The sequence below is a fragment of the Sinocyclocheilus rhinocerous genome, unplaced genomic scaffold (genome assembly GCF_001515625.1).
Source record: "Sinocyclocheilus rhinocerous isolate Xijiao unplaced genomic scaffold, SAMN03320098_v1.1 scaffold161, whole genome shotgun sequence".
In the NCBI taxonomy this organism is placed as follows: domain Eukaryota; kingdom Metazoa; phylum Chordata; class Actinopteri; order Cypriniformes; family Cyprinidae; genus Sinocyclocheilus; species Sinocyclocheilus rhinocerous.
The window spans coordinates 508,694-535,539 of record NW_015627226.1 but is presented as its reverse complement, the minus strand read 5'-3'; the positions used below and the strand labels follow the sequence as shown (position 1 = coordinate 535,539).

Genomic DNA, 26,846 nt, shown 5'->3' with positions numbered 1-26,846 from the left:
CTGTAAAAACCTGATTGGGAGCATCACTATAGACAATTCTACATGATAAAAAGATCGGTATCGGTGATCGGTATCGGCAGATACTGCTTCCTGTCAAAATAATCCTGATCGGTGCACCCTTATAAATTACAATAATATATAATAAATTGTAATATTTCACAATATTACTGTTTTTACTGTTTTTTTTTTTATCAAATAAATGCAGCCTTGGTAAACATAAGAGATTTTTGAATGGTAACAGTTTAAAATTCTAAATTTCTCTTCAGATTGTTATGAAAATTATTTTCAAACAAGTCTTTGTCAAGCCAACATTCAACATTATCAGTAAATTGTGCATTGTCAAGCCTTCCATCTGCACTGAGACCTTTTTGTTTGTTTGTTTTGTATTTTTGTTGTTATTTTACTTGGATATTTTTCATTCATTTTGAAGTTGGCTTGGATTTGGAATTGATATTCATATGGACAGTTTTCTATTAAGCTGATCAACAACCAAGAAAGATCAAAACCTTTTTTTCTTTCTTCTGCAGACATTTGCAATCTGCTTTACATGCCCAGCAAACACATTTGGATCGCTTTCAGCAGGACATGCAGCAAGTCACTGAGGACGAGAGGCGGAACCAAGCTCTTCTTCACAGAGCCTATGAAGACCGCAAGAAGGCCCAGGTCCATTAAATACCAGCCGTGCACGGACCACATCATAGCGTTTTAACCGAATGTGTCCTAATATGTATTCTTTGTTTATTTTGACTAATAGGAGCATTGTCGGAAGCTTCAAGCAGAGCTGACAGAATTACAGAATGTTGAGGAACCTCAGTCAGAAGACTTGAAACCTTTGGTAACAAACAGATTCGCTCATTAAAAAGATAAATGTTTTGGTGGATCTCTGTGTCTCATTATGTCTCTGTGTTCAGGAAGAGGAACTGGAGGAGCTCTGCAGCCGAATAAATGTGTGTCGAGAGGAATTTGAAGCTGTGCGAGATCAGGTGCTGACACACAAGAAGGAATATGAGGAGGCCGACCAGCTCTGCCGGCAGCAGAGGGAAGCTTTTAACAGCATCGCAGAGGAAGCTGAGCCCATTAAGGTCAGAGAAGACGTTTCTTTCAAGAATGTGTGTAACATCATCAGTGGACAACTTTTAACCAACAGAGTCCTAATTCCTCTTGTTTAAAAATGGCGGACTGTCAAGCTTTGAAATAAGGATCATGATCCTCAAGTTCACTTAATACTGAATGAAACAAGTCCACAACAGCATAAATCCTTAATTATCAGTGTGTCCCACCCAGTAAACAAATTTGTTTTTATGTGATTTAAATGTAGGAGCAATTGAGCAGCAACGATCAGGAGTTGGCAAGGAGTAAACATCATAAAAAACACTATGAAGAAAAGCAGAAAGCACATGTGGACATGATTGAGACACTAAAGACGAACCTGAATGTGAAGGACCTGGAGTTACAGGTGACCAAACACTGACATCTTACACTGATCCGTTAGATATGAAAAGATTAGTATTTGTGTGAACCGTTTTTGTTTTGTTTTTTTCCCCGACAGGCATCTATAGCAAAAGCCTCAGAAATCTGCCCCGAGCGCTTGGATGTGAGGAGAACAGCGAAGAGTTTGGACAGCGAGATCAGCCGCCTCAGACACCAGATCAACACACAGCAGGACCAACAAGGACACAGAGACACTATCGTCAGGTACATATACACAGTCCCCGGGCAAATCTCACAAAGCCTGTCAAAAGAATGTGACTGGATGGTATCTTACCCCAAAATTAAAAGAAAGAATTAAAAAATTACTTTTAACATGAAGAAAAATGAAACACATTTATGACCTTTTAAAGGAATAGTTCACCCAAAAATGAAAATTTGCTGAAATGTACCCACTCTCAGGAATTCCAAGATGTAGATGAGTTTGTTTCTTCATCAGAACAGATTTGGAGAAATTTAGCATTCCATCACTTGCACCAATGGATCCTCTGCAGTGAATGGGTGCCATCAGAATGAGAGTCCAAACAGCTGATAAAAACATCACAGTAATCCACAACACCATTCATCAGTCCATCGATTACTGTTTTCTGCATGTTTGTAATAAACAAATCTATCATTAAAACATTCTGTTTCTGGCTAAAATAGGAGTCCTCTATCTACAATATTGCTTTCTCCAGAGAAAACGTTGCTTGACTTTTTTTCCACTGGAGGAAGTGTTATTATGGATTATGGACTCTAATGATAGATTTATTTCTTACAAACACACAGCTTTGCGCTTCACAATGATAGATTGGAGTGGTGTGGATTTCTTGTGGATTATTGTGATGTTTTTATCAGCTGTTTGTACTCTCATTCTGACGGCACCCATTCACTGCAGAGGATCCATTGGTGAGCAAGTGATGTAATGCTACATTTCTCCAAATCTGTCCTGATGAAGAAATAAACTCATCTGCATCTTGTATGTCCAGAGGCTGAGTATGTTTTTCAACACATTTTTAAAACTCTGCAGGATATTTAAACACATTTCCTCTCCGATTCTCCCCTCAATTCTTAAAGTGCCCCTATTATGCCAATTTTAAGGTTCCTAATATTGTTTTGTGAGGCTCCTACAATAGGATTACATGCATGCAAGGTCAAAAAACGCCTTCGTTTTCTCAAAATATGCATTTAATATCACCTCATTTTCCAGCGATTCTCAAATGACTCGTCCAAAGCAGTTCTAAGATTCAGTCTCTCTAAAACCCTCCTTTCCGTGAGCTATAGAAAATATAAACATCTATTATTTATCATACTTGTGATTCAGTGGAGCCAGCTGGTCCAAATAAACTGGGTACTGAGCCATCTTTCAAGAGCAAGCGTTTGGTGAATCCTGCGTTGAACTCCCCGAGATTAGAGAAGCAGTCGTCAGTAAAATTACGTGTTTGTGGGCAGGGTCAAGTTGTTTGTGGCCGGCCAGAGTAGAACATAGGCGGGAATTTTGCAAATGTGTTACCCTGTGACGTTTAGCCGTCACGGAAGTGGGATTTGAATTACTAACGATTCGTTTAGGCTGTAGCCTCTTTATTTTGGGAAACAGTAACTTTATTTATCGTGCACTTTCGGCTTTACAAATTTGCTGATCATTTACATTCACATACAGCTACATTACACACTGCATGAAAGGCAATATTGGAAATGGCATAATAGGGGCACTTTAAAATAAACTGTTCCTCATATGAAATTATACCATGCTACCATACTATTAAAATATGCAATTATACTAAATTATTCTATGGTATTAACATATGAATATGGTAATTGGAGTAATTCATTGATAATGTACCATGGTACTGCCACAGTACCATGTAGTTATTTTCCCTGCTTGTCTGTGAGCGCTAGGAGTGCAACGGTTCAACTTGCTCACGGTTCGGTTTGTATCGCGGTTTTAGAGTCCCGGTTTCGGTACGGTTCGGTATGTGCTATGTTTAGGGGGAAAACTATATTGTCAAATAAAAATAAGAACAAATAATCTTAACTACAAGCAACAGCACAAATAAATAAACAGTGAAAAAGATACAAATAAAATAAAACAGTGCTTTTCATTTTTTTAGGTAGGTCTAACATAGTTTTTAGGTACAGAAATGGAATAAATCAAATGTAAAATAACACTGCATATTTGACTGTATAAATTAAAGATTATTCCTTATTAGTGATACAGTACGTTCAGCCGGCTATGTCTGCTAAAGGATACTTACCAAGACAGGCATTTTGACAATATTTTTTGTGTGAATTTGTCCATTCAAACACAATACTTCAAAGAGAGCTTAATATTTGCGCGCATTCTGAGACGCAGGTTCACACGCTTTGGATGAGCGACCACACAGATCTTCTCACTTTAGCCGAACTCTAACAAACCATATTACAGATGCATTGTCAGATTTAAGTTGAACGTATGCCGAACCGTGTGTGGAGAATGGTACGGTTCGATTTTTTACTGAGAACCGTTGCACCCCTAGTGAGCGCATCCTCCTTGTTTGTCATGCAGGTGTGGTTTATATGTTATGATGTTTCAATGGTCAAGTTGTTTGTTATTGAACCTTCTAGGCAGTACCATGAGGCAAAGGAAAACTTCAGTAACATAGGCCGACAGGTCAAGGGTCTGGAGGCTTTCATCCGCCAGTTAACTGAGATCATGAACACCAGACACAACGTCTACGCTGAAATGAGAATGTAAGTTTCACAAGTTTCATTGCAGGCTCTCGTCTGATTCTTGCTGACTGATTTGAAATGTTTTGAAATAGATTGTTTTAATATGCCTGAACTTCAAACCACCAATTCAATGGTCTCAAATTTAGCAGCCTTTGTTTGTCTGCTTTTGATATTTTAATGTCTCTCAAAGGTAAATTTTGTTGACATATTAGAGTTAAAGATTTTTACTGCAGGGATTTTGGATCTCTTTTTATCACTCCATAAATCATAAAATACTGTACTGTACATCAGTCAGAAAAAAAAATGCAGATGCACATCAGAATGAGCTTTATTGCCAGGTATGTTTACACATACAAGGAATTTGTTTTAGTGACAGAAGCTCCACAGTGCAACAGAATGACAGTGACAAGACAGGACACAGATAATAAAAAGAATAATATAAAAATTTACAAAATAGACAATGTACAAAAAAGCAAAAGCACAATATATAATATAGACAATTTTGTATGTATAACTTTACATAGATAAAGTTCAATAAAATAAAGACTTAAAAGTCTCTTTTGTATGTTTTCTTTCCACTAGTCTGAAAGATGTTATGGAAAGCCCATAATCTCAAAATTGACCAGTGCATGAAAAAAAAAAAGCTGTTTTGCCTGTAGTGTCTTGCCTTGATAAAACAGCAAGTTGCAGTGGGACATATCAAAGGGCTTGTCCATGTTGAATGCAGAGTTTAGGGTATTGATGGTGATGTAGGTTGTGTTTCTGTGTGTTTCCAGGTATCTTTCTGTACGCTGCAAGTACTACTTTGACTCCATGCTGTCTCAAAGAGGATACATAGGGAAGATGACCTTTGACCACAAGAATGAGACTCTCTCCATATCAGTAAGAGTTTGCATGATGATGACATCAGTAGCCAAGTTTCCAATCAGTTTTTGCACTGTTTTGTTATCGACAAAGAGAATGTGTTTTTAAAAAAAACTTGGCGAAATTTAGGGGTGTGCCGATCCGATATTTAGTATCGGTATCGCTCCGATACTGCCATTTTCTGCCGGATCGGGTATCGGTCAGACGAGACCGATCCAAATCCGATATTGTGCGTATACTATTCTGTATTATTGTTAAGTCCAAAGAAAGGCACAAACGCATTATTACAGCACCATAAAGTTTTCGTGCACTATATTTCAAGTGTTCTGAAGCCATTCCATAGTTTAATGTGAGGTTCAGATGAATATTTAAGTAGTTAAATTCAAGTTCCCGTAAACTCTTCTCTCCGCTGCGGCTGTCAGTCATCCTCCATTCAGTATTCAAACTGCGTGTCGCGGTCGGTTATGACAGTCAAGATGACGAAACGCTCTCCAAGATGATTCAATGTTCCTATTATTATATTGATCTGTAGATAAAGATCAGTGGTTTTGCATAAAAAGGACTTTATCTTGCTGGAGTTTAGTGCTGTTTCTAAAGCCTATTACTTTCTACCGGGTGTCTGTTAGATCACAACACTGGAGTAGAGAGCACTATGAATTGTTCTTCATGCGCACAGTAACTGAAATTTAAAACTTTTAAAAGAAAAGGCTCGATAAACTATCGCACAGATATAATACACTACGCATCAATATCTCTTCCCTTTGTGCTTTGAACTTTTCTATGCTTGCGCGCTGTGACTCCGTGTTGCTTCAAGCACATCATTCTACGCACAGGATGCGCATAAGCGCTTTGTGCCGTTCTGTATTTGGAACCTTTCATAGTACAATACATTTGCGCAATGAAAGATTATTAATAGCCTTTCTTGTTGTCTTATATGTTGCTGCCTCATTACTGTGCTATACATTAAAAAAAATGTCTTTTAATTTTATAGTATATGAATTAATTTATAAATATATTACTTGTTTTTCATGAATGTATTTTACAACAATACAAAGACCAATGTTTAACATTTTACCACATTTAGCCCTGCACTTATTCACTTTTATTTGTTATTCAATATTTTTTCACTAAATGTTTAGATTTTATAAAATTATTGTGCACTCATGATTTTTCTAGAGTAACTTTTGCTACTGAATTATCCACTAACCTAGTTTATAGTAGTATTTTTGTCATAGATTATGATTATGTATTTATTAATTTGCTATTTTTCTTTACAATGAAGCTGTCTATATGTGGTAGAGTGTGTTTAACACACAAAAGAGTGATGATCAGGTCAACACATTGAGGTGTAGAAATTCTGATTTAAAAAAAAAACTGTGCTGGTATCGGATTGGTATTGGCCGATACTCAGAATTTCTGGTATCGGATCGGGATCGGTTCTGAAAAAGTGGTATCGAGCCAGCCCTAGCGAAATTTGCTGTCTCCCACCTGTTTCCATCCAAATGGCCTTTTACCGATAAAATGGTGTGCGTAATGACGTCATCACTAAAAAAAACGTAGTCGCATAAATTTTGTTGTATTGCCCTTGAGCTGTTTCCATACATAATTTCACGTATTGCACAAATGATATATGCTAGTAACCTAACTAAAACTTAATTTATACACTATTATTAAATTGCATATACAAAATAATTTTTATTAACAAGTGTTTTCGGTTATTTCTCCTAACCAACAACCGATGCTCGGCAACCAATTATTAACAATTAACCAACAAGATTATGTTAAATTAGAATTAAATTAAATTAGAATGGATACTTGACTGTGACCCATTAAAAATACCAAAATTTGTTTTCCAGGGATTAATTTTACATGCACAAAAAGCAGCATAAACAACAGAACATGAGGATTCACGTGGTCACATCACGCACCTGCAGCACTTCTGCGAACGGAGAAAAACATAATAAAACTATATATAAAAGGGCCTATATGTGAAATATTTTTTTGCTTAATTAACAAAACGAAAGAAAAAAGTGTGCAACAAGTAGTAGCCTATATGCAGAGTTTCAGTTCATTTTGTGTTGCGCTTCACAAACAACTTGAGAAAGTGGCATCCTGTTTGCTTCCTTAATTTTACAAAAGCACAATGTTTTGTTTTTATTGTGAATGTACACAAATAAAAGTAATATTTCAAATAGTTTCGAATTATGTCTTACTCTTATCTATATGACCACAAATGGAGTATTGTTAGTTGTTTCCACTTGTATAAGATAAACATTCAAGTGATCGTGCACACAGTTCTAAGCATTGCAAACTTGACAACGCAGCCTGTTCATTATCATCATAAAATACAGTCAGCCAAACATACTGAAAATCACAGCTTAATTCTTTGGAGCCCAGCGTGATAATTATGCCAAGCACATTTTGGTTTAGCGTACGTGGATACTGTAACACCAGAGAAGTACAAAACCTGGTTTAGCCTACATAATAAATCATAGTTTGGCATCCAAATACATTGCAAATATGGAAACATTTGGATTCGTGCTGAATGAGAGATGTTCGTGAGCCCAAGTTGGTTTCTGTTCCTTTAAATTAAGTCGTTTTGGCTTGTCGTTTAGGCTTCTTATATTTTCATTCTTGTTGTGTTCTGAGTATACCGTTAAATTTAAAGGATTTGTTGTGGAGTGAGGGGAACTAAAATAGCATATAGCCTAGCTATTTTTATAGTGTTATAATGTTTGTAAACATTTCGCTTTATTTAGGCTACTGGTATATACCGGTAATAAAATGCGACTTATAAGCAGCAACTTTTTTTTTTTTTGTCTCAAAAGCATAATCTTATTTTATATGTGTAGCGTAATTTTTGCGTATTAGGCCTGTTATTTTCATTGTTTAAATTTTTTTACAGTGCATAAATACTGAATAGGCCATTGTTTCTCACATTTTAAAAATAATTAAAATAATTTTAAAATGTGAGAAACAACGGCCTATTCAGAATTTATGCACTGTAAAAAAATGTGCAGTTTGCAATTAGCACAACTTAAAATATTTGCGTTAGAATAACTTTCCGGGATTTAACTTGAGGGCTATTCAAGTTGTCACTTACTTCACATTTGACAAAGTTGACAAAACATAACATTTTAAGGCAACCTTGACTTTTTCATCTTCAGAACAAAATGAATAAATTTTAACTTGCAACGTTACTAAAGGAACATCCAAGTAAGATATGTAGGCTAATCAAGAAAAAATAACAGGCTATGTCTTATTCTTACCATAGTAATTAAATAATTTTATATATAATTTAATAATATGAATATGATAGATTTTAATACACCTTTGAACTACAGAGAAACAGTGCTTTATCGTGAGCAACACCATGAACACGGCCTGTAGGCCAATTCTGTCATGTGACAACACATTTATTTGCGTTAAAGCCCTTTTTCTCTACAAAGTGTTTCCAAACTAATTTTTGCAACATTTGAAGTATCGATATAGAATTTATGCACTAAAGTTAAACGGAAAAATAGTGTGTTAACTCTATTTTATCGATAATTGGCATTTCCATAAGCTATATCGGTGAACATTTTAAAGCGCTAAACATTTTTTTGCAAAAAAAATCTTTGGATGGAAACCTGGCTAGTGATGTAGTTGTTTCCTTGATGAATTAACACTGGACGATTCAATTAAAATATTCATAGATGCATGCAGTGTTATATAAGTTAATTTTGTTGAATAGCTTTTTTGTTCTCAAAAATGTCTTTGCGGTCAGGATTTTACTTTACATGCAGTAAGTGTGACCTTTTAAAGGTAGAGTAGTTTCCCATAATGATGGTCATCTGTCTCTTCCTCAGGTTCAGCCAGGAGAGGGTGGTAAGGCCGTTCTGAGTGACATGCGTTCACTATCTGGAGGAGAGCGTTCGTTTTCTACCGTGTGTTTTGTCCTGTCCTTGTGGGCCATAGCTGAAGCGCCGTTCCGTGCCTTGGACGAATTTGATGTCTATATGGTAAAATAAATAAATGTGTGTGTGTATATATATATATATATATATATACACCATTAACAAGTTTGGGGTCATTGAGATTTTTTTTTTTAATAAAACGTTTATTACTCACTTTTTATGCATTAAACTGTTCAAAAGTGTGACCATAAAGACATTTATAATGTTAGAAAGGATTTATATTCTTTAAATCAGTGTTGTTGTTTTGAACTTTATATTCACAAAAATATTAAGCAGCAGAACTGTTTTCAACATTGATAATAAAATGAAATGTGCAGCAAATCAGACACTGAAGACTGAACCAAGTATTTTGTTATCAGTGTATTTTTTGGGTGCCGTAACTGGATACCATTTTTTCACAGTTTATCTTTTACTGAACTTATGAACTTAGTAGTTCATTTAAATGGCTGAACAATGTTGAAAAATATTTTTTTACAAATACAAAAATTTAATGTAGTCTCTCAGTTTAATGTGTGGCCATAAAGGATGTATACATCCATGTATACAATTATACAAATACAAAAAAAAAATGTTTATAGTAGTTTTGGACGCTGCTGTCACTGCTTGATATATCATGTCAAGTAGCCAAATAACATGTTGTACAGTAGGACATTTGTCGTGGCTGCTGATGACAATCAGGTGACTGGAGTCCTGGAGAAGCGTGTGCAGTCACTGTATTGTGTGTTTGCTCTCTCAGGACATGGTAAACCGGAGGATCTCGATGGATATGATGCTGAAGATAGCTGCCAGTCAGCGCTACAGACAGTTTATTTTCCTCACGCCGCAGAGCATGAGGTAAAGAGCTTCTCTGGTGTTCATGTAAAAATGTGCAGACGTAGTTAGATTAGAAGACATGATTGTGTTATTGCCTTATTCTTATCATTTATAACGCTAACGTTTTAAATTGATAGTAAAAGTGTAATGTTCTGCTTTCCTTTTCCCAGTTCTCTGCCTGTCAACAGCCTAATCCGTATCCTCCGTCTGAAAGACCCTGACCGTAGCCAGTCTGCTCTACCTTTCGGTCAGAGGAACCCAGAATGATGCTGTTGTCCAATGAACATCATCTTATGTGTATGAGGCAAAAGTCAAAGCAGGCAAAGTACTTACAGCTGACAGCTGCACTTTACAGCTCTCTGTTGCACATATGTTTACAGGTTATTTAAATGTATATTAATTTAGTTATTTAAAACCAAATTTTGCAGGTCTAGTTTTGTTCTGCACTTTAAATTTTTCTAAAATAATAGTTTTTAGGTTTATAAATTTGAACGTGATTCCAATGTTATGTGCATTTATACTTGGTCGAATAAACCTGTCGAATAAGTCATTTAAAAGCCACTTATAGCTTGTTAATGTTATTTTTCATTTTCCATTGTTTTATTTTTATAACTGAACTAATTAAAAAAAGAAATTTTAATGTTTCTAGTATAACAAAAAATGATCTGTCACTATTTTGTGATGTAATGGATCATTCATCAAAAATGCGTAGTGGTCTATTACTGGTGTAACAGTATGGAAAAGTCTATTTCAGTTAAAGGAAATCATATGAGAGAGAACCATATTACCTGTTTTCCATTTCCCTTTTTTTGTGTTTACAAGAAGTTATGAATCTTTAAACATTGACCTTGAATACATCCGGCTTCTGAATGGGCAGAATGCAAATAATGCTGTAAATTGTGGTTTCCCAGTGAAGCTTATTACATACAGTCACAATGGCACTTATTCAGTCTTGTGATAATCTTTAAACCTGTACTTCAGTAGAGATCAGCAACTACGTGATGGCGTCCATTTGTCTCTGTCAGCGTGTCTCTTACTTGACTCACAGTTTCTCTTTGCTGATTCAGCTTGTCATTGCTAGTTATATCCTGTCATTTTTTGAGGCGGTTCCCCTTGACAAATACATTTGTGGTTTTTATGATTGATAGTGTGCAAACTTGGGATTGGAAATTATGTTGCCAGTTCATTGCTCATTCATTGTTCCCTATTAGGTGTTAGTTGGAATATATTCAAACATATGAACAATTATTTAAATCAAAATTAGACCCTTGTGAGTTTTTGTCTGTTAACTTAAGCCATATTTCAGAAATACTATGGCCCGGTTTCACAAATGGGGCTTAGCTTAAGCCAGGACTAGGCCTTAGTTAAATTAAGATATTTATGCAACTTTTACAAAAATGCCGAAAACATTACAGGTGTGCATCTTGACACAGAACAATGACACTGACATATTTTAAGATATGTCAGAGCAAGATATTTTCAGTTGAGACAGCTCAAACAAGCATTTTAGTCTGGGACTAGCTTAAGCCTTGTATGTGAAACCGGGGGTATATATTTTAAATGCATGTTTCTGCTTAAATGTAGCTTTGGCAACTTTTAGCAGAAACATGTATTTAAAATTTATACTATTTCTTTGGTAAAAGGGTCCAAAAAATAATGACTCGTCATGAAGTACAGAGATTGTTGTCCAATCAAATTCTTCGTAAAATGAGAATGTCCCTCCCCCTAATACCATCTGCATTATAAATATGTAAGTATGATTTAATTTTATAGGTAACAGCTGTAATTTTGCAGATGGAGTATATTTTTAAGGATATACATAGATGTTTATTAACATGAAAAAATCCCTGAAAAATAATTTCAGGGGCTAAATGTAAAAAAAAAATGTATCATTTATAATTATTAAAACTGTTGTGTTTATTTAAATGAAATTATTATTACATGTTTTTTTTTTAAATCACAGCATGGTTAAGAAAGCAAGACAGAAATAAAGCATTGTTATTTTAATTGTACAAGCTTCTGGCTATTTTGTATAAATATGTAAAGAGCTACAACATAGCTGCCACAAATCATCAGCTTATGAAAAAAATTAAAGCACAATCCAGCATTGATTGAAACAGGTAGCATAATAATTAGTGGCTGTACAGTTACTGTTAGTAGATGGATCTAAATTCAGGTCTCAAGTACTTTGGGTAATATAGGCGGCTTTCGCTTCACCCCTACAAAATGAAGTACTGGTCTAAAATGGTTCTTCCAGAGGTCAGTGCGATTCCTGGCCATCAGTCTTCGGTGGCATCAGCATAGAGCAGGAATCCAGAGAAAGTGCTGTCGTCCTCGCTGCTGGAATATACACCGTTCCAGTCCCGCAGAGTCTCCAGCCATACCTGGTCTCCAGATGATAAACGGAGCACTGCCATGTTGGAGGCCTGGTCAATGTCCTGGCCGTAAAGGGAGTCTCGAGTTCGCAGTTTCCGAATGCCATTCACCACCAGGGCTGCACGTAGGGGGCGATTACGCACGGTTATGTAGTAGGAAAAGACGTAAACTCCCCCATGAGTGCAGTTGAACTTACTAGCGTGGGGGTCCCAGTGACCCTCCTCATTGTAAATGACTTTGTCAAACTTGATCGGCAGGCCAGGTGGTGGGAACGATCGGCTGGGAAAGAGACCAACGCTGAAGGCTGAGCGCTTCTGAACGGCAGGTTCACCTTTAAGGCCCTTGAATCCCCTAACACCTCGTGCTCCCTTCAGGCCTCGTGTGCCTTTCATCCCTGGCATCCCCCTCTGCCCTGGTGGTCCATGGGGTCCTGGAGGACCAGGCTCTCCCTGCTTACCTGGGGGTCCTGGGTCTCCCTTCGGACCCTTAGCCCCAGGAAGCCCATCTGTGCCATTCAGACCTGGCACACCCATGTCTCCTTTTGGCCTTTGAGGCCCTGGCTCCCCCATACTGCCTTTCTGTCCTTTCTCTCCAAATGGACAGTCTCCTTTGTCACCCTTCTCCCCCTTGATGCCATCTGGTCCGGGGGGGCCAGCTGGTCCTTGTATGCCAGGCTCGCCCGCCTCTCCCTTTGTTCCATTCCAGCCGGGCTCTCCCCTGTCCCCTGGGTCTCCTTTCAGCCCGGTTAAACCTGTATCTCCTTTGTCTCCTTTGAGGCCCATTTCACCTGCACACATTAACATCGAATGGAATTCGAAATATAAGGCCCGTTCTCAGGAAACTGTTAATGTACAATGGTTTGAAAAAGCTACTGCTAAAATGTATACTTCGGTTTTCCCACATTAAGTGCCATAATCACCATATACACTTAGGGACCACCATATGAGATTTTTAATACTTGATTCTAGGGGTGTGCAGCGAAGCCAGTATTTGTATCTGTATTTGTATCTGTAACAATTACAAAATTATTCGTATCTGTATTCGGATAAAACCAGAAGTAGGCGGAGCTTGAACCAGAACTTCGTACAGATACATTTGATAAGACAGTTATGTTTATGGTTTTACAGCCTATATTTTTCGTAGTTATCTCTGAACAAATATGCCGTGTTTAACTAAAATAATTTTTTTTAAGATTATAACATTTACTTAAATATCTTCTAACAGTCGGTGCCGATATCCTTGTATAGGCAGTGCTTCGAGACGTAGTGCGGTTGAGCTTTGAGCAACGTGAGTTCGAGTCCCAGCTTGGGGACCTTTCGTGATCCGATAAATACATATTTAAATATCTAAATTAAAACAGTAAGGGTTCCTACGCCGTTTAGAAATATGGAAATTGATTTAAGTAATTTCCAGGAAATTCATGGAAGGCAACTGCAACACTGCTATTTTGTTTGCGCTTATTTATTCATAAACTAATTTTGCTACTTCACACACTTGTTACTGTGTTGTAATTTTAGAGGTTTATTTAAAACAACATGTTTTAATTTGGCTCACCGGTTCCTGCGCAGTTTAAAAAAAAAGGATTTCACTTAAGTAATTTGCAGGTCTGGAAAACCAATGGGGAAAAAAAAGAGAACAGAATATGGAAAAATATTTGTGTTTCAACTATTTGCCCTATTCAGTGTTCTAAAATATAAAATTAATAATTTCTAAAAATAAATTTATCATACAAGAGGAAGATTTCATGACAAACATTTAGTGAGCATTAATTAATTCAAGGCGCACATTTTCATTATGCAGAACTCTTTAAACGAGTCTTTTTTGAACTTCACTAAACAAATATGCGTATGCCACGCTAACCAGCAAAAGATAAGGAAGCAAACATGCAGGCCTAGAAAATGTATCTGTATTACAGTTGATTATTAGCCTACAGAGAGCTGGTTTGGTTTTTGAGAGACAGAGAAGCGCAGAGACAGCAACGCAGCTGTTTGATTGGCGATCGCGCTGTGCTTATTCATTCATGTATCATATTGTAGCCTATAAGGTTTAAGTTATTGCCTTTTATATATACACAAATAGTAGAACGTGTATGATGTATTATTTTAGGTAATATTAGGCCTACTCTTGCCAAGCTCTGATTTCTGAGAGATGCACGGAGTGGCAACAGCAATGCGATGTTTGATTTGCGCTCTTTTCATTCATAAAATTTACATTCATTCACTTCACACACTCATTATTGCATGAATTTAGAGGTTTGTGTAAAATATCGCGCTGATCCCCTGGCTCACCTGTGAATCTAGCAAACACCAGACTGTGCTGCAGCCTCAGCCGAATATTCGGGGCAGAATTATTCGTTATCCGTTATTCGTTTTTGAAGCCATTATCTGTTCCTTTCCGAATAAGGTATTCAGCTTCGAGCACACCCCTACTTGATTCTAATTCCTGCGTAAGTAGTTACAGCCTTGCAGTTAATCTTTAATTAATATACTTGGATAACAATAAATTGTAATATCATTGCTCAGGTTTGGTGTGCCAAATATTTTACAGACAGAAATTACACATTACAGGGCTTGTCCACAACAGAGTTGAACTAAATTAGCTTGATGAGGTCAGTGTACATGTAACAAAATACTTAAAGACTGTAGAAGAAACTTATATCTTTTAGAACTGTGTTTCACTCCTTTGAATATGATGTCTAACACATCAAACCATTATTTTAAAAAGAGGGGAAATTTCACATAATAATAGGGTTGACTAAAAAGTGAAGGGCAGGTACAAAATCTATATGCATATCACATCATAACAGGGTTTAACAAAAAATAAGGGACAAAGCAAATTCTAGAATCTTAATGTGTAAAGCACTTTAGGGGGGGAAAGGGGGGGAAATCTACATAGTTAAAACACAATATAATAAATACCTGTAGTTATTTATTACTTCTAATCCTGAAACTCTTATATTATTTCAACCCTGTCACAGTTCACTTGTAACTCTTATACTTGGTAAACAGAGTACATTCTAATAGTACTGCTTAGTTTTGGTGTACCTTGTAAGAAATTACACAATTTAAAAAAAAAAAAAGACTTCACCATAACAGAGTTGAAATATTGAGCTTGATAGGGTCCATATAAAATGTAATGAAATGCTTATAAAGACTGAAAAAAAATAATCTATATCTGTTAAAACCGTGTGGTCCAGAAGACTTTGACAATGTCACTCTTTTGAATATGATGCCAAAAAGATGAAACCATTATTTTAAAATGGGGTAAAATGTCACATCATAACAGAGTTGAACAAAGTAAGGGACAGATACAAATTCCAGATTCTCAAAAAATGCGTAAAGCTTTTTAGAAAAAAAACAAATACATAATGAAAACATGATATAATAAATACCAGTAATTGACATGTCAAAGTCTAGACCCTGAATATAAGACGACTGCGTTTTTTCAGATGTATTTCCAAGAAAAAAAACATCGTCTTATATTCGGGACAATACGGTACTTCTAATGCTAAAGCTCTACATTATTTCTACCCTGTCACAGTTCATTTGTAGTTCTTATACTTGGATAACGGAGTAAATTCGATACTGCTATGTTTCAGGAATTATACATTATAATTCGAAAAAATCATCATCTCTGTTATTAGGGGTTCGCTATAACGGAGTTGAAATATAGAGCCTGATAAGGTCAATTTAAACAATGAAATACTAAAAAAATATATATCTGTTAGAATCATGTGGTCAAAAAGACTTTGATGTCACTCCCTTGAATATCACGTCAAACTATTATTTTGAAAAGGGTGGAAAGTGTCACATAATAACTGGGTCAAACAAAGTGTGGGACAGACTAATTCTACATTTTCTCTGGGGGACATGCTGAGATTTTTAATGGAAAAAGTAAAATTAATGCTGTTAAAATTTCTCTTTACTAAATAGAGTTCTGTCAGATAATGTGTCAGCAGTTCAGTTCTGATAATTCAGTTAGTTTTTTTCCTGTGTAGTAGTAAGTCATGACACTATTTCCTGAGAACAGTCCATAAATCAACAGAGCAAGCATAACAAAGTGAATCAAATACTGGGTTAGGGCCTTTGTCACTGATGAATGTACCTTTCTCTCCTTGTTTCCCGGTAACACCGGGAATCCCGGGTAGCCCACTCACTCCAGGATCACCTTTCTCTCCTGAAGGAGGAAAGGACATCTGTTAACAAACTTCCGAACATTATCTGTAAAGTAACCACAACAAGACGGAACATGCTGTTTTGAAAATCTGTTGCTTGGCTCAAGGTGCTCAAAGATCTCTCCAGATACGTTTGCTTTGTTCTCAAACCTTCACTTGGTATTGTCCGCAATAGATTTGACTCCGCATCAAACTGGAATGATTTGCACATGTCTAGATTTGCCGAAACTGTTCATCAGCATAGATCTCCACAAAAACCCTGAACACTGGTGCATTTATTTATTCCAGTGGTGAAGAGGTTGCTCAGGCTAGAAAAAGAGAAGAATCAGGGAATCTTAGGGAACTAGCATTACCAGTTTCAAGACAAATTGTAGGTTTTGCCAACTTGTGTGAGCATGCAGCACTAAAGGAAAGGGAGAAGTTCAGTCTATTTGATGTAGGCGTGGTAATTGTTTTTCCTTTGGTAGGGACACAGAAGGAGAAGCCTTTAGAATACACACAAACTCTATGCAATTCTCCTTAACTAAGGTCAAGTTCTTCTCCAGTGTTTGTCCTTCTTGCAAAACAAGGATATTTGTATACACAATCAACAGATGAGTGTCAGTGTCCCTAATCCTTTGTTTATAACTTTGGATAGGCTAACTGCCATATGTGGAAGTTGTGAAAGAAAAAAAAAAAGGTCCTTTTGTCAACAGTATTTGCCTAAATTCCTTTCGCTCCTTTATATGGAAGCTTAGATTTGGAACTCACAATTGTAACATCATTAACCACTAAGTTCTCTTTCACTTTCTGCAGGTTATATTGATTCACTGACCAACTATTTTCATAATCTCTCAACCAATTTGTTTAAACACAGTTTCTGCATCCAAATATGCCTACTACCGTATTATATAATAGGCAAAAGACAGTAAGTGAAATAAATGGTATGCCCGAATTTGTTGTATTCATAAAACAATAGCCTAAAAGTGCTCTGAAGTGCACATTCAGTGGACACTTTACTATCCCGTGAAGCCACGATAGAGGAGTTGTGAATGGCAGTGAAGTAACGCAACTGACGCTGCAGGTCACATGACATAGCCAGGTTTCATTCATACTAAACAGAACATTCTTTTTTTACCGGTTGCAAAGTTCGGACAGTAAGTGATTTCGGATGCAGTCACCAATTAATTCAGAAACTAACAAGTATATATATTATGATTGAGTCACTGAATGGTTCACTCAACCAGTTTGTTCAAAAACACTAATTGTGAAAATATCACATCATAACAGAGTTGAACAGAAAGTAAGGGACAGATACAAAGTGTAGATTCTCAAAAAAATTTTAAAGCATTTTAGAGAGAAAAAAATCAACATAATGAAAACATGCTATAATAAATACCAGTTATTTATGACTTCTAACCCTAAAGCTCTACATTATTTCAACCCTGTCAAAGTTCATTTGTAATTCCTAGATAACTGAGTCAATTCTGATAGTACCGCTCAGTTTCAGAAATTCTACATTATAATTTGAAAAAAAAAAGATCAATGTTATTAGGGCTTTGCAATAACAGAGTTGAAATATTGAGTCTGATAAGGTCAATGCAAACATAATGAAATACTTATAAAGACTGTAAAGTCAAATGAAGTCAAAAAGACTTTGATATCACTTCCTTGAATATTGAATAACTGACTACGGCGTCAGTTGCGCTGCTTCACTGCTATTCACAAGTTTGTTCCTCCTCAAATGTATTTACTCAGACAGTATACAATTTTGGACGCAGTCAATAATTCATTCAGAAACAAACAAATGAATATATTTTGAGTGAGTCATTGAATGGTTCACTCAACCAGTTTGTTCAAAAACACTAATTCATTAAAGAACCACCACTGTGTGTTGCTTGGAGACACTGTTGATTCAGTTTTGGCTTCGTTTTGGAATGACAATGTAACTGGCAATATTTTGCCTAAAATATAAGTTACTCAAAATTAACTTTTTTTATTGAACCGTTTTAATCATCTCTTGCTAATACTTATGTCGAACACAAGCACATGACATTACCATACAGACCTTCTCCTCCATGAGGCCCTGGAGCACCAGTGAGTCCATCCTGACCTGGAAGTCCAGGAGGTCCCATCTCCCCCTTTTCCCCTGGAATACCTTGCAAGATGACAATTAAAGGGCAAAGTTTAATTTGGCATTTGATTAAGATAGATATCAACTAGGCAAGTGCGACTCATCTTCTTACCCGGCAATCCCTTTTCTCCCACTGTTCCTGGAGGACCTCTTTCTGGTGGACAACATTCACAGAAGTTGAAAAAGCACTCATTGTAGTCCAACGTGTAGTTCCCAGGGCCCACCCCAGGAGGAACCATGGCCTCCGTGTGGTAGTCAGCAGAATAAGCATCACTGGAGTAGGTGGTGCTATCAGTGGGAGAAGTAGAGTAAGCGTCCATCATGGAGTCTGTGACTTCCTCTGTGATGCCACTGGCGGTGGGGCTCACAGTGGTGGTTATCGGATGGGACCCTAAGGGGCCGGGCGGCTGTGGAGGACCCCCTTCATCTCGAGGCGGAGGCTTCTTAGTGGGTTTCAGTCGTGGCCACGGTGTAGTCTTGGGTAGTGATGCTTGATTCCCTGCTGTTGCCACAAGCAAAGCCATCAGCAGGATGACCGGGTGGACAATATTGGGCATTGTACAAGTAGCTGCACACAAACAGCAACAAAATGCGCTGACGACAGAAGTGGACGCCAAATGGAAGCTGATAAACTCGATCTTTACATTTTCTGAAGAAAAAAATACTGCTAATACTTACCTAGTCGTTGAACTTGTGTGTCGCCTCTCCGTTCTCTTCTCTAAGAGAAAACTGCATCCAGATCACTACCTTTTAACTACCTGTGCCTCTCTGTTGCCCCTCAGTCCAGCCAATGAGAGTGTTTTCTACTGCACGGGCAGGTGACATACACTTGGCACAGACCAGAGGATTTGATACCCGAGGAGAAGCTAATGAGATGGCTTTAGAAAGTAACGTATCAGTCCTTCTTATTCTTATGCATCTGTATCCCTTGTGTTATATCACTTAGAAGGGCAATTAAAGTGCACACAAAGGTTTAAGGCATTAAAGTTTACACACAAGAGTACACCTGTCTATGTGTCCTGTTCATTCATTTTTCATACAACTATGAATGAATGGAAGTTCATGACAATTTTGTGTCTGAACTAAAATTCAGTTAAATATACAATTTTGGGCCCAGGAAGTAAATGGATAGGTCACACTCAAAAATGGCATTTTCCACACTTAAAAAATAAAATAAAAAGAAAGATGCAAACGATTTATCTTAAGGTGTAGCCTGTCAATGGGCCAGTAGCTTTAAAGCAGGGGTGTCAAACTCTATTCCTGAAGGGCCGGAGCCTTGCACATACCATGTAGTTTTCAAATAAGCCTGAAGGACGTGATTAGTTGGATCAGGTGTGTTTAATTAGAGATTGGCCCGGCCCTCCAGTATTTGAGTTTGACACCCCTGCCTTAAAGGGATATCTTTGTACTTTATTGAGTTGTCCCTTTAAGGGTACTGGCCCAGGGAAAAGCAGTTGTACAACTAAAGGTACAGTTTTTGCACATCTTTTCTGACAGTGTACAGAAAGACAACACATTTTTCAAGGACACCTGTGTAAATTTGTGGAGAATGTTATATATCCACTAAAATTCAACAGTTTTTGAAAAAAAATGGCTCAGAAATGTTAGTTCTAAAAGCATAACACTTGATATCTTCTAATGCAATAAAGCTCGTTCATTTTAGGTGTGATGTTTCCAAATACCTTGTGTTGAGCCACTGTTTGAGAGTATCATTAATGCAAAGGAGATCAAACACTACCATTCAAAATCTGACGGTAGCGACGTTTTTTTTTTTCATGTCTTTGAAAAACTCCCCAAGGCTTAGTTTATTGCTTATTGTGAAATATTATTACAATTTAAAATAACTTTTCTATTTTAAAATGCAGTTTATTCCTGATGCAAAGCTGAATTTTCAGCATCATTACTGCAGTCTTCAGTGTCGCATGATCCTTCAGAAATCATTCGAATATGCGTATTTGCTGCTCGAGAAACATTTCTTATCAATGTTGAAAACAGTTTTGCTGCTTAACACTTTTGTGAAAACCAGTATATATTTTTTTCTGAATTTTTTGATAATTAGAAGCATTTACTTGAAATAGATTTTTTTGAGCCACACACACACACACATATATATATATACATACATATATATAAATGTTTAACTAATGGTATCAGTCCATGTACACTGAAGCTCTCTTACAAAGTTTCAGAAGCAATATTGCATGCTGCACGATGTTAAGCAAAGGTTGAATAAGTCATGATTTTCCCAAGGATCAAAGAGAATCAGAGACTTTTGGGGGATTTTTGAACAGTCTCAGTGGAGAAAACACTAACACTTGGGGGGCAAATGGTCGTGTATCCTAGACGCCTTCAAACCCTTCCATCAGTCACACAGTCTACTTCCTAACAGTATAAATGTACAAAATTTGAACGAAGAAACCTGGGGTCGAAACTGCCTTCTACTGAAATGTGGCCTGAATTCTGTGTAACTGGTCCATTTGGCCGAAGCTCAAAGGGACGTTAAATAATCAAAGCAAATGAGATGTTGGCCCATGAAACAAAGTCATGGCAGTCTTTCTGCAGCCCTCCTTCAGGAAATCCAGCACTAGTGACTTTTATATCTCAGGGGGTTACTGACCAGAGTAACCCCAGAGTTGAGATGTTCATCTCGTACCTCACGGTGTGATATGTGTCCCAGCGGTGCTATGACATCATTCAAGGAAAAAGCTTTTGAATTACACCTCCAGTGTTTGTCAGATCAGTCGTGGGTGATTAAAGCGTGGCTGTGTTCAAACCAAGGTTATGTCATCTTAAACTGGGCATATTTAACAACTTCCATATTACCTAAACTTTTACATTATCTGGAGAAACTTGCTGCCACCACAATATGAGGGTATTAAACACACCTGAGCATGCTAATCAACGTCTTCAGGATCATTAGAAATTCACAGCTGAGTTTGATCAGGGTTGGAGCTAAACTCTGCAGCGCATCGGACCTCCAGGGCAAGATTTGAGGAACCCTGCTATAGTGTATAATGTCACCATCAGTGATTATGAGCATGTTTTTATTTTCTGGAACTTTTTTTTAAAGGTATTAATGTTTGGGGGGGAAACCCTACAAAAGTCATGTGGTGTACATGCAGAAACAAACAAACAAAAACAGGAAATGAGGAAATATGTCGTGTTGCGATTTCTCAAAAAAAAAAATTTATAATTATCAAAATAATTATTATTGAAGTAGCCTATTTATAGGCTTAATTTAAAAAATATATATATATTTTACAACATATTCAAGGTGTAATAAAAATAGTATTAATTTTTACTTGGTTACACCACATGACATTTTTAATCATTAAATTAAACTTTTGTTGAAAATGGTATAAAAGTTTTTCAAAATCATATGAACTTGACAAACATGCTTTAACTTTTTTTAAAAATGATATAAAAAGAAAGTCCTTTGTCATTGACCGATTAATCAGTATATGCACTGAAACTGAATGATTGAGAGATGTGCAAATAAACGTTTCTCAAAATTGCATCATATTACATTTTTAATATGCTTTTTCTTAAAATTGATGTATGGATAATGTAGAAGGCATGTAGATGATTGTGTACAACAGGTAAAATCTTGATCATGTTGATAATCTAGAGACCTTAAAAATCGATGTATCACATATGATGGTTTAATTGGGTTAATGAATTTTTGTCTTCGCTTGTTAATGGTCTTATGGAGTGTGGCAAATTTTACTTTAATAATTGTATTTTATATAATGATATGATATTACACACACATATATATATATATATTTTTTTTTTATTTTTTTTTAACCTATATTTTTCTTTTGTCATTGACCCATAAATCGTGTTGTATAACACATGAAGCAAAATGAGTTACAGTGTGCACTGAAGGTTTATGGGTTTGTTAAAATCTCCAATACTAATAGTGATGCTTTAGCAAACAGCACTAAAACAAACAGCAATATGTTTTCGCTGGCATTACCCTCTCCACTTACAGTGCCCATTAGGCTCGTCTAGCACTGTTTCTGTGGACACAAGGGCACCATTGGGAGTAGGAGATGAGAGGTGTGGGGGGATGCTGTGGGGTGTTACCTGAGCCTGTGATAGCCCTCTCGCTGCCGTTACAGAGGCCATATGCATTAGCTTCAAGAGGCTCAAATGCCCTGCGCTAAATGACATGCCCTTGTTGCCATGTAGGCAAAATGGAAACCATTAGTCAAACCAAAGATCCATTTCTCTACACCTCACTAAGCTTCCGGTACTGGAGCACCACAAAAATAAATCCCATTAGATTTCTGTGATGAAAATGAAATCAATAAGATGTGCATGCATTATTCAGCCTTTGGAAGGCTAACTGTATGGTAAGCACTTTTCTGCATCGCGGTTTTGCATCAGTTTATCCATTACTGGCATTATGTTTACTTGTGGCATGCCTAAATGGATCCTTCACTTGACAAGCCTATGCAAGGTCATGTCAGGGCATGAAGTAAAATAACTGGTTTTAAAATTGTTAAGGGTTTTCTTCAGTGTGTTGCATTTTACAAAAGGCAAGAGGTTTACAACGTCATCTTTCATCAACAATGTGTAAACGCATATAGGAGGTTTTAATGGGTGGTTAGCATGTAACATGAAAATTCTTCATCTTATTTTATTCCTTTTCTATTCACTTTTTTAACCAAGTCTACCATATGAAATAATATTCAAAACAAATCTATTTTTAATGGAACAGTTTATTGAACCTGAGACAAAATATAAAAGAACAACAACAAAAAAGTTTGCAAATGTGTTTTATGTTTATATGATATTTTATACATCGGGCTTTTATGCCTGTATATACTAGTATAATATAGGAAAATCTCACAAAAGAAGCTCGCAAAAATATGAAAATTGGAGATGTTATTTATTTACAAAAAGTGAAATGAAATTCTGATAGTTAATAATGTAAATCAAGGTACAAGGTACAAATTAAAACCCACAATTCTGCAGCCAATGTCAACAGCGTGACGCTCGGTATTTTTTATTGTTTTTTTTTTGAACACTTGCTTGGGGAATACAAAAGTGGAAGAAAAAAAAAACACATGCCAAGGAAAAGAGCCACGGGTTCAAGGATGGCCAAACAATACATAGCCATTAAAATTCAGAAGAGAGAGAGAGAATAATAATCATAATAATAATAATAATAAACAACAAAAAATAAATGGATGGACGGATGATAAAAAATTAAGCAGATCACATAGCAATAAACATAATCTTTCCTACAAAACATAAAAATGAAATAAAAACACCAAAAAGTGAGCATACATTCAAAGTTTTAGTTGCCTTTTTTGTTACAGGAGGTAGACAAGGATTTCATATAGATCTTAATATCTTCTTGAAAGTGAGAAAAATGCAGGTAACGCGTGGCGCTCTGTTTTTCTTGTGAGGACAGCAGGACGTCGCGGCTTTTCACGTTGCGGTATCGTAGTACAAAAAAAAATCTGTTTGCTGAAATGTAGTCTGACGTAGGCTTCTCAAGCTAACGGACCGATACGATGTAATGTCTGTAGTGCTTTTTGTGTGTATTTTCACCGTTCCACCCGGCGCTGCAGTCAGTCAGTCAGTCACGCACGCAGCGACAGCATGTGTATCGACGGATTGGCCATATAAAGTGCGTTAAAACTCTCCGTGACGCGTGTATCGGCTAAATAACAGCCCGTTTTGGGCAGAGACTCGTCGGAGACGCTAACTAGCGACACAGATGGCTTTATGGGAGGGAATGCATTCGCTGTCGTCGGGGGTAATGGGATCTGTGCGGTTATATGCAGCCCGTCGGTAGGGCACGAGAGCCAGACTGCAGCTGAAAGCACCGGGATCTCGCTACATCTGCAGCTTATAATATAACCACCGGCCATTTTCAGGCGGGGGATCAAACACGTCGGGCTGCAGATGGGCTTTAATATCGGTCTAATGAAGTAATTTGAAGCCCATACTTCAGTCCCCGAGCGTGTGATGATAGGAGACACAATGACGCTTTTGTCTCTTTTGGGTCGCATCATGCGTTATTTCTTGCTCAGGCCAGAGACCTTGTTTCTGTTATGTATAAGCTTGGCCCTTTGGAGTTACTTCTTCCACACGGACGAGGTGAAAACCATCGTCAAGTCCAGCCGGGATGCCGTCAAGATGGTGAAGGGAAAAGTGGCGGAGATGATGATGAACGACAGACTCGGCGGTCTGGATGTGCTGGACGCGGAGTTCTCCAAGACCTGGGAGTTCAAGAACAGCAATGTAGCGGTGTACTCGATACAGGGCCGGAGAGACCACATGGAGGACCGCTTTGAGGTCCTAACCGACCTGGTGAACAGGAGCCACCCTTCAGTCTTTGCCATTTTTGACGGCCACGGCGGGGAGGTAAGAAGTGTGGGTGCTGATGAGAGTCAGGGCGAAAGCTGGACAGACCAAATTCAACCGCTAGTTTACTGTTAAAAATGAAATTCTAAAAAGAATATTTAGAGAACGTTGGAAATTGGTTCTCAAAATAACCAAACATTAAGGGAACGTTGTGTGTTAAGCTGAGACGACCTTCAAAAGGAGCAGTTAATGCAAAAAAAAATGTGTTTCCTCATGTCGTTCCAAACCCGTATTCCTGACTCATTTCTCTGGAACATAAAAGGGAAGGACTATGAAGCAAATGATGGACATTTTTAATGTACTGAACGCAGATGGGGACTGGGGTTGTAAAGCTCCAAAACGTAAACAAATCACCCCAAAAGTCTCGTAAAAGTGGCGCCTCTGAACAGGTGCCGCAGTAAAGCAGTGTGGAAGTGTGAATGTTCTTAAGTTTAAAGAAATAGTTAACACAAATATTCTCTCTATCAAGCCTATATAACCTTTTATTTTGCTTCTGATGTCATTTTACTCCACGCAGTGAGTGAATCGTCTTTTGTGTTGGTTGGGGGGAAAAACAAGCTCATACAGATTTGGAACAACACCAGTGTGAATAAATAATGGGTGAACTGTCCCTTTAAGACTTACTGTTTTCAAGAGTTTATACATAAGTATTTAAGGTAAATTCATGGTTATTATAGTTAGCTAAAATTGACGATTATAAACGATTATTTAAAAAAATCGTTCCGTAAATAAAAAACGTTTTGTTTCAGCTAGTTGCCAAGGCAACAGTACTCATTTTAATTTAGTTTAACTTGATGTACTAAAATAAAGAACACTGAAACAGAAATGGCTAAAAACTATATATATATATATATATATATATACCTTTTTCCTGTATATCTTTTCACAAACTGCCTTTGTAATGGTTATATGAGTACTCTAATGCAGCCAATTGATACTTGTCTGGTGCATTCAGTCAGTTCCCCTTCCCCCCAGACATCTGCTCTGACCAGTCTGATTTCCCAGCCTGTATGGAGCACAGACAGATGTTCATTTTATCTTCTTCATTGTGCAGTAAAGCAGATGAATGCTGGTTGGCTTAAAGTTTGAATACCTTCTGAGATTCACTTGAGCAATGAAATGAACAGCTCACACGGTTTAAGGAGACCTGAGAGATGTGGAAACCTATTAAAACAGCTCGGGAAGCTCTTTGAATTTGGATTTTACCGATCGGCTATTTTCCTCACCAGTCTAGTTGACTGTTTCTGGCTCTCGTGGTCATATATGGAATGCCTAAACTCTATTTATAGTGGGATTTGTTTATACAAATGTCCAGAGGCCCGCCTGCTATCCAAGCAGTTAATAGATTCAAATGTGCCAACCTCATGCTCTTCGACCCCAGTAAAAGGTCTTTTAATCTACACTTATCTCCTCCCATAAATGTGTGCTGACCCAAACGTCCTGACATTATGAGTCTTATCTGTATATGTAGACTTCAATTCAATTGATACCCGTACTGGCTGATTTTTCTGGTTGTGAAATGGAAAGGCCATGATAATTATTACCTAAACGAAACTGTTAATGTGGGATTACTGACACATTCACTCAATACAAAGAAGAGCGCTTGAGTTTTTATTACTACTGAATAGGGCTGGACGATTTAGCTTTATCTTGATATTTTTCTACATTTTGACAATAATCAGTATATATCTTAATATTTTTGCATTTGCTCTGGAATAATTAAAAAGGTGATTTTCTTCTGCCCAATTATTGATTTGGATAGGACTATTATCCTATTATTATCCTTAGGCTCTTGTTTGTAAGCACATTCAGTGCACTGCTTCTTCAGAGCAATGTAATTCACATGCTACATTTTACACAGTGCCACTGGGGTAAATTAAGTGGAGGCAAATATTGTTATTTATTAAAACAATAAATAAATATTGATATAATTTTATTTAATTTTAATAATTTATTGTTTTTATTTATATATATATATATATATATATAT

The 26,846-nt window shown here is 37.0% G+C and overlaps 3 protein-coding genes across 4 annotated transcripts in view; 2 read left to right on the top strand and 1 right to left on the bottom strand.

Moving 5' to 3' along the window:
- LOC107722422 (structural maintenance of chromosomes protein 6) overlaps positions 1 to 10,377 on the top strand; it is a 32,527-nt gene extending 22,150 nt beyond the window's left edge. The window contains exons 16-25 of the mRNA XM_016530787.1: positions 528 to 663; positions 755 to 835; positions 912 to 1,082; positions 1,319 to 1,456; positions 1,550 to 1,695; positions 4,072 to 4,197; positions 4,953 to 5,058; positions 8,889 to 9,041; positions 9,733 to 9,830; positions 9,980 to 10,377. Coding sequence (XP_016386273.1) covers positions 528 to 663; positions 755 to 835; positions 912 to 1,082; positions 1,319 to 1,456; positions 1,550 to 1,695; positions 4,072 to 4,197; positions 4,953 to 5,058; positions 8,889 to 9,041; positions 9,733 to 9,830; positions 9,980 to 10,076 — 1,252 coding nt within the window. The 3' untranslated portion in view covers positions 10,077 to 10,377. The remainder of the gene's footprint in view (positions 1 to 527; positions 664 to 754; positions 836 to 911; positions 1,083 to 1,318; positions 1,457 to 1,549; positions 1,696 to 4,071; positions 4,198 to 4,952; positions 5,059 to 8,888; positions 9,042 to 9,732; positions 9,831 to 9,979) is intronic.
- Positions 10,378 to 11,778: 1,401 nt separating this feature from the next.
- On the bottom strand, positions 11,779 to 19,350 carry otol1a (otolin 1a). Its single transcript, XM_016531105.1, has 5 exons — positions 19,151 to 19,350; positions 18,585 to 19,040; positions 18,407 to 18,496; positions 16,290 to 16,361; positions 11,779 to 12,972 (listed from the first exon to the last, which is right to left on the bottom strand). The coding sequence occupies exons 2-5, from the start codon at positions 19,027 to 19,029 to the stop codon at positions 12,089 to 12,091; spliced, it is 1,491 nt and encodes a 496-aa protein (XP_016386591.1). The 5' UTR covers positions 19,030 to 19,040; positions 19,151 to 19,350; the 3' UTR covers positions 11,779 to 12,088.
- Positions 19,351 to 23,915: 4,565 nt separating this feature from the next.
- Positions 23,916 to 26,846, top strand: part of LOC107722109 (protein phosphatase 1L) — a 10,164-nt gene continuing 7,233 nt past the window's right edge. For both annotated transcript variants that reach the window (XR_001637777.1, XM_016530338.1), the window contains exon 1: positions 23,916 to 24,856. Coding sequence is in view for 1 of the 2 variants with exons in the window: in XM_016530338.1 (XP_016385824.1) it covers positions 24,458 to 24,856 (399 nt within the window). In the remaining variant the exon portion in view is untranslated. The remainder of the gene's footprint in view (positions 24,857 to 26,846) is intronic.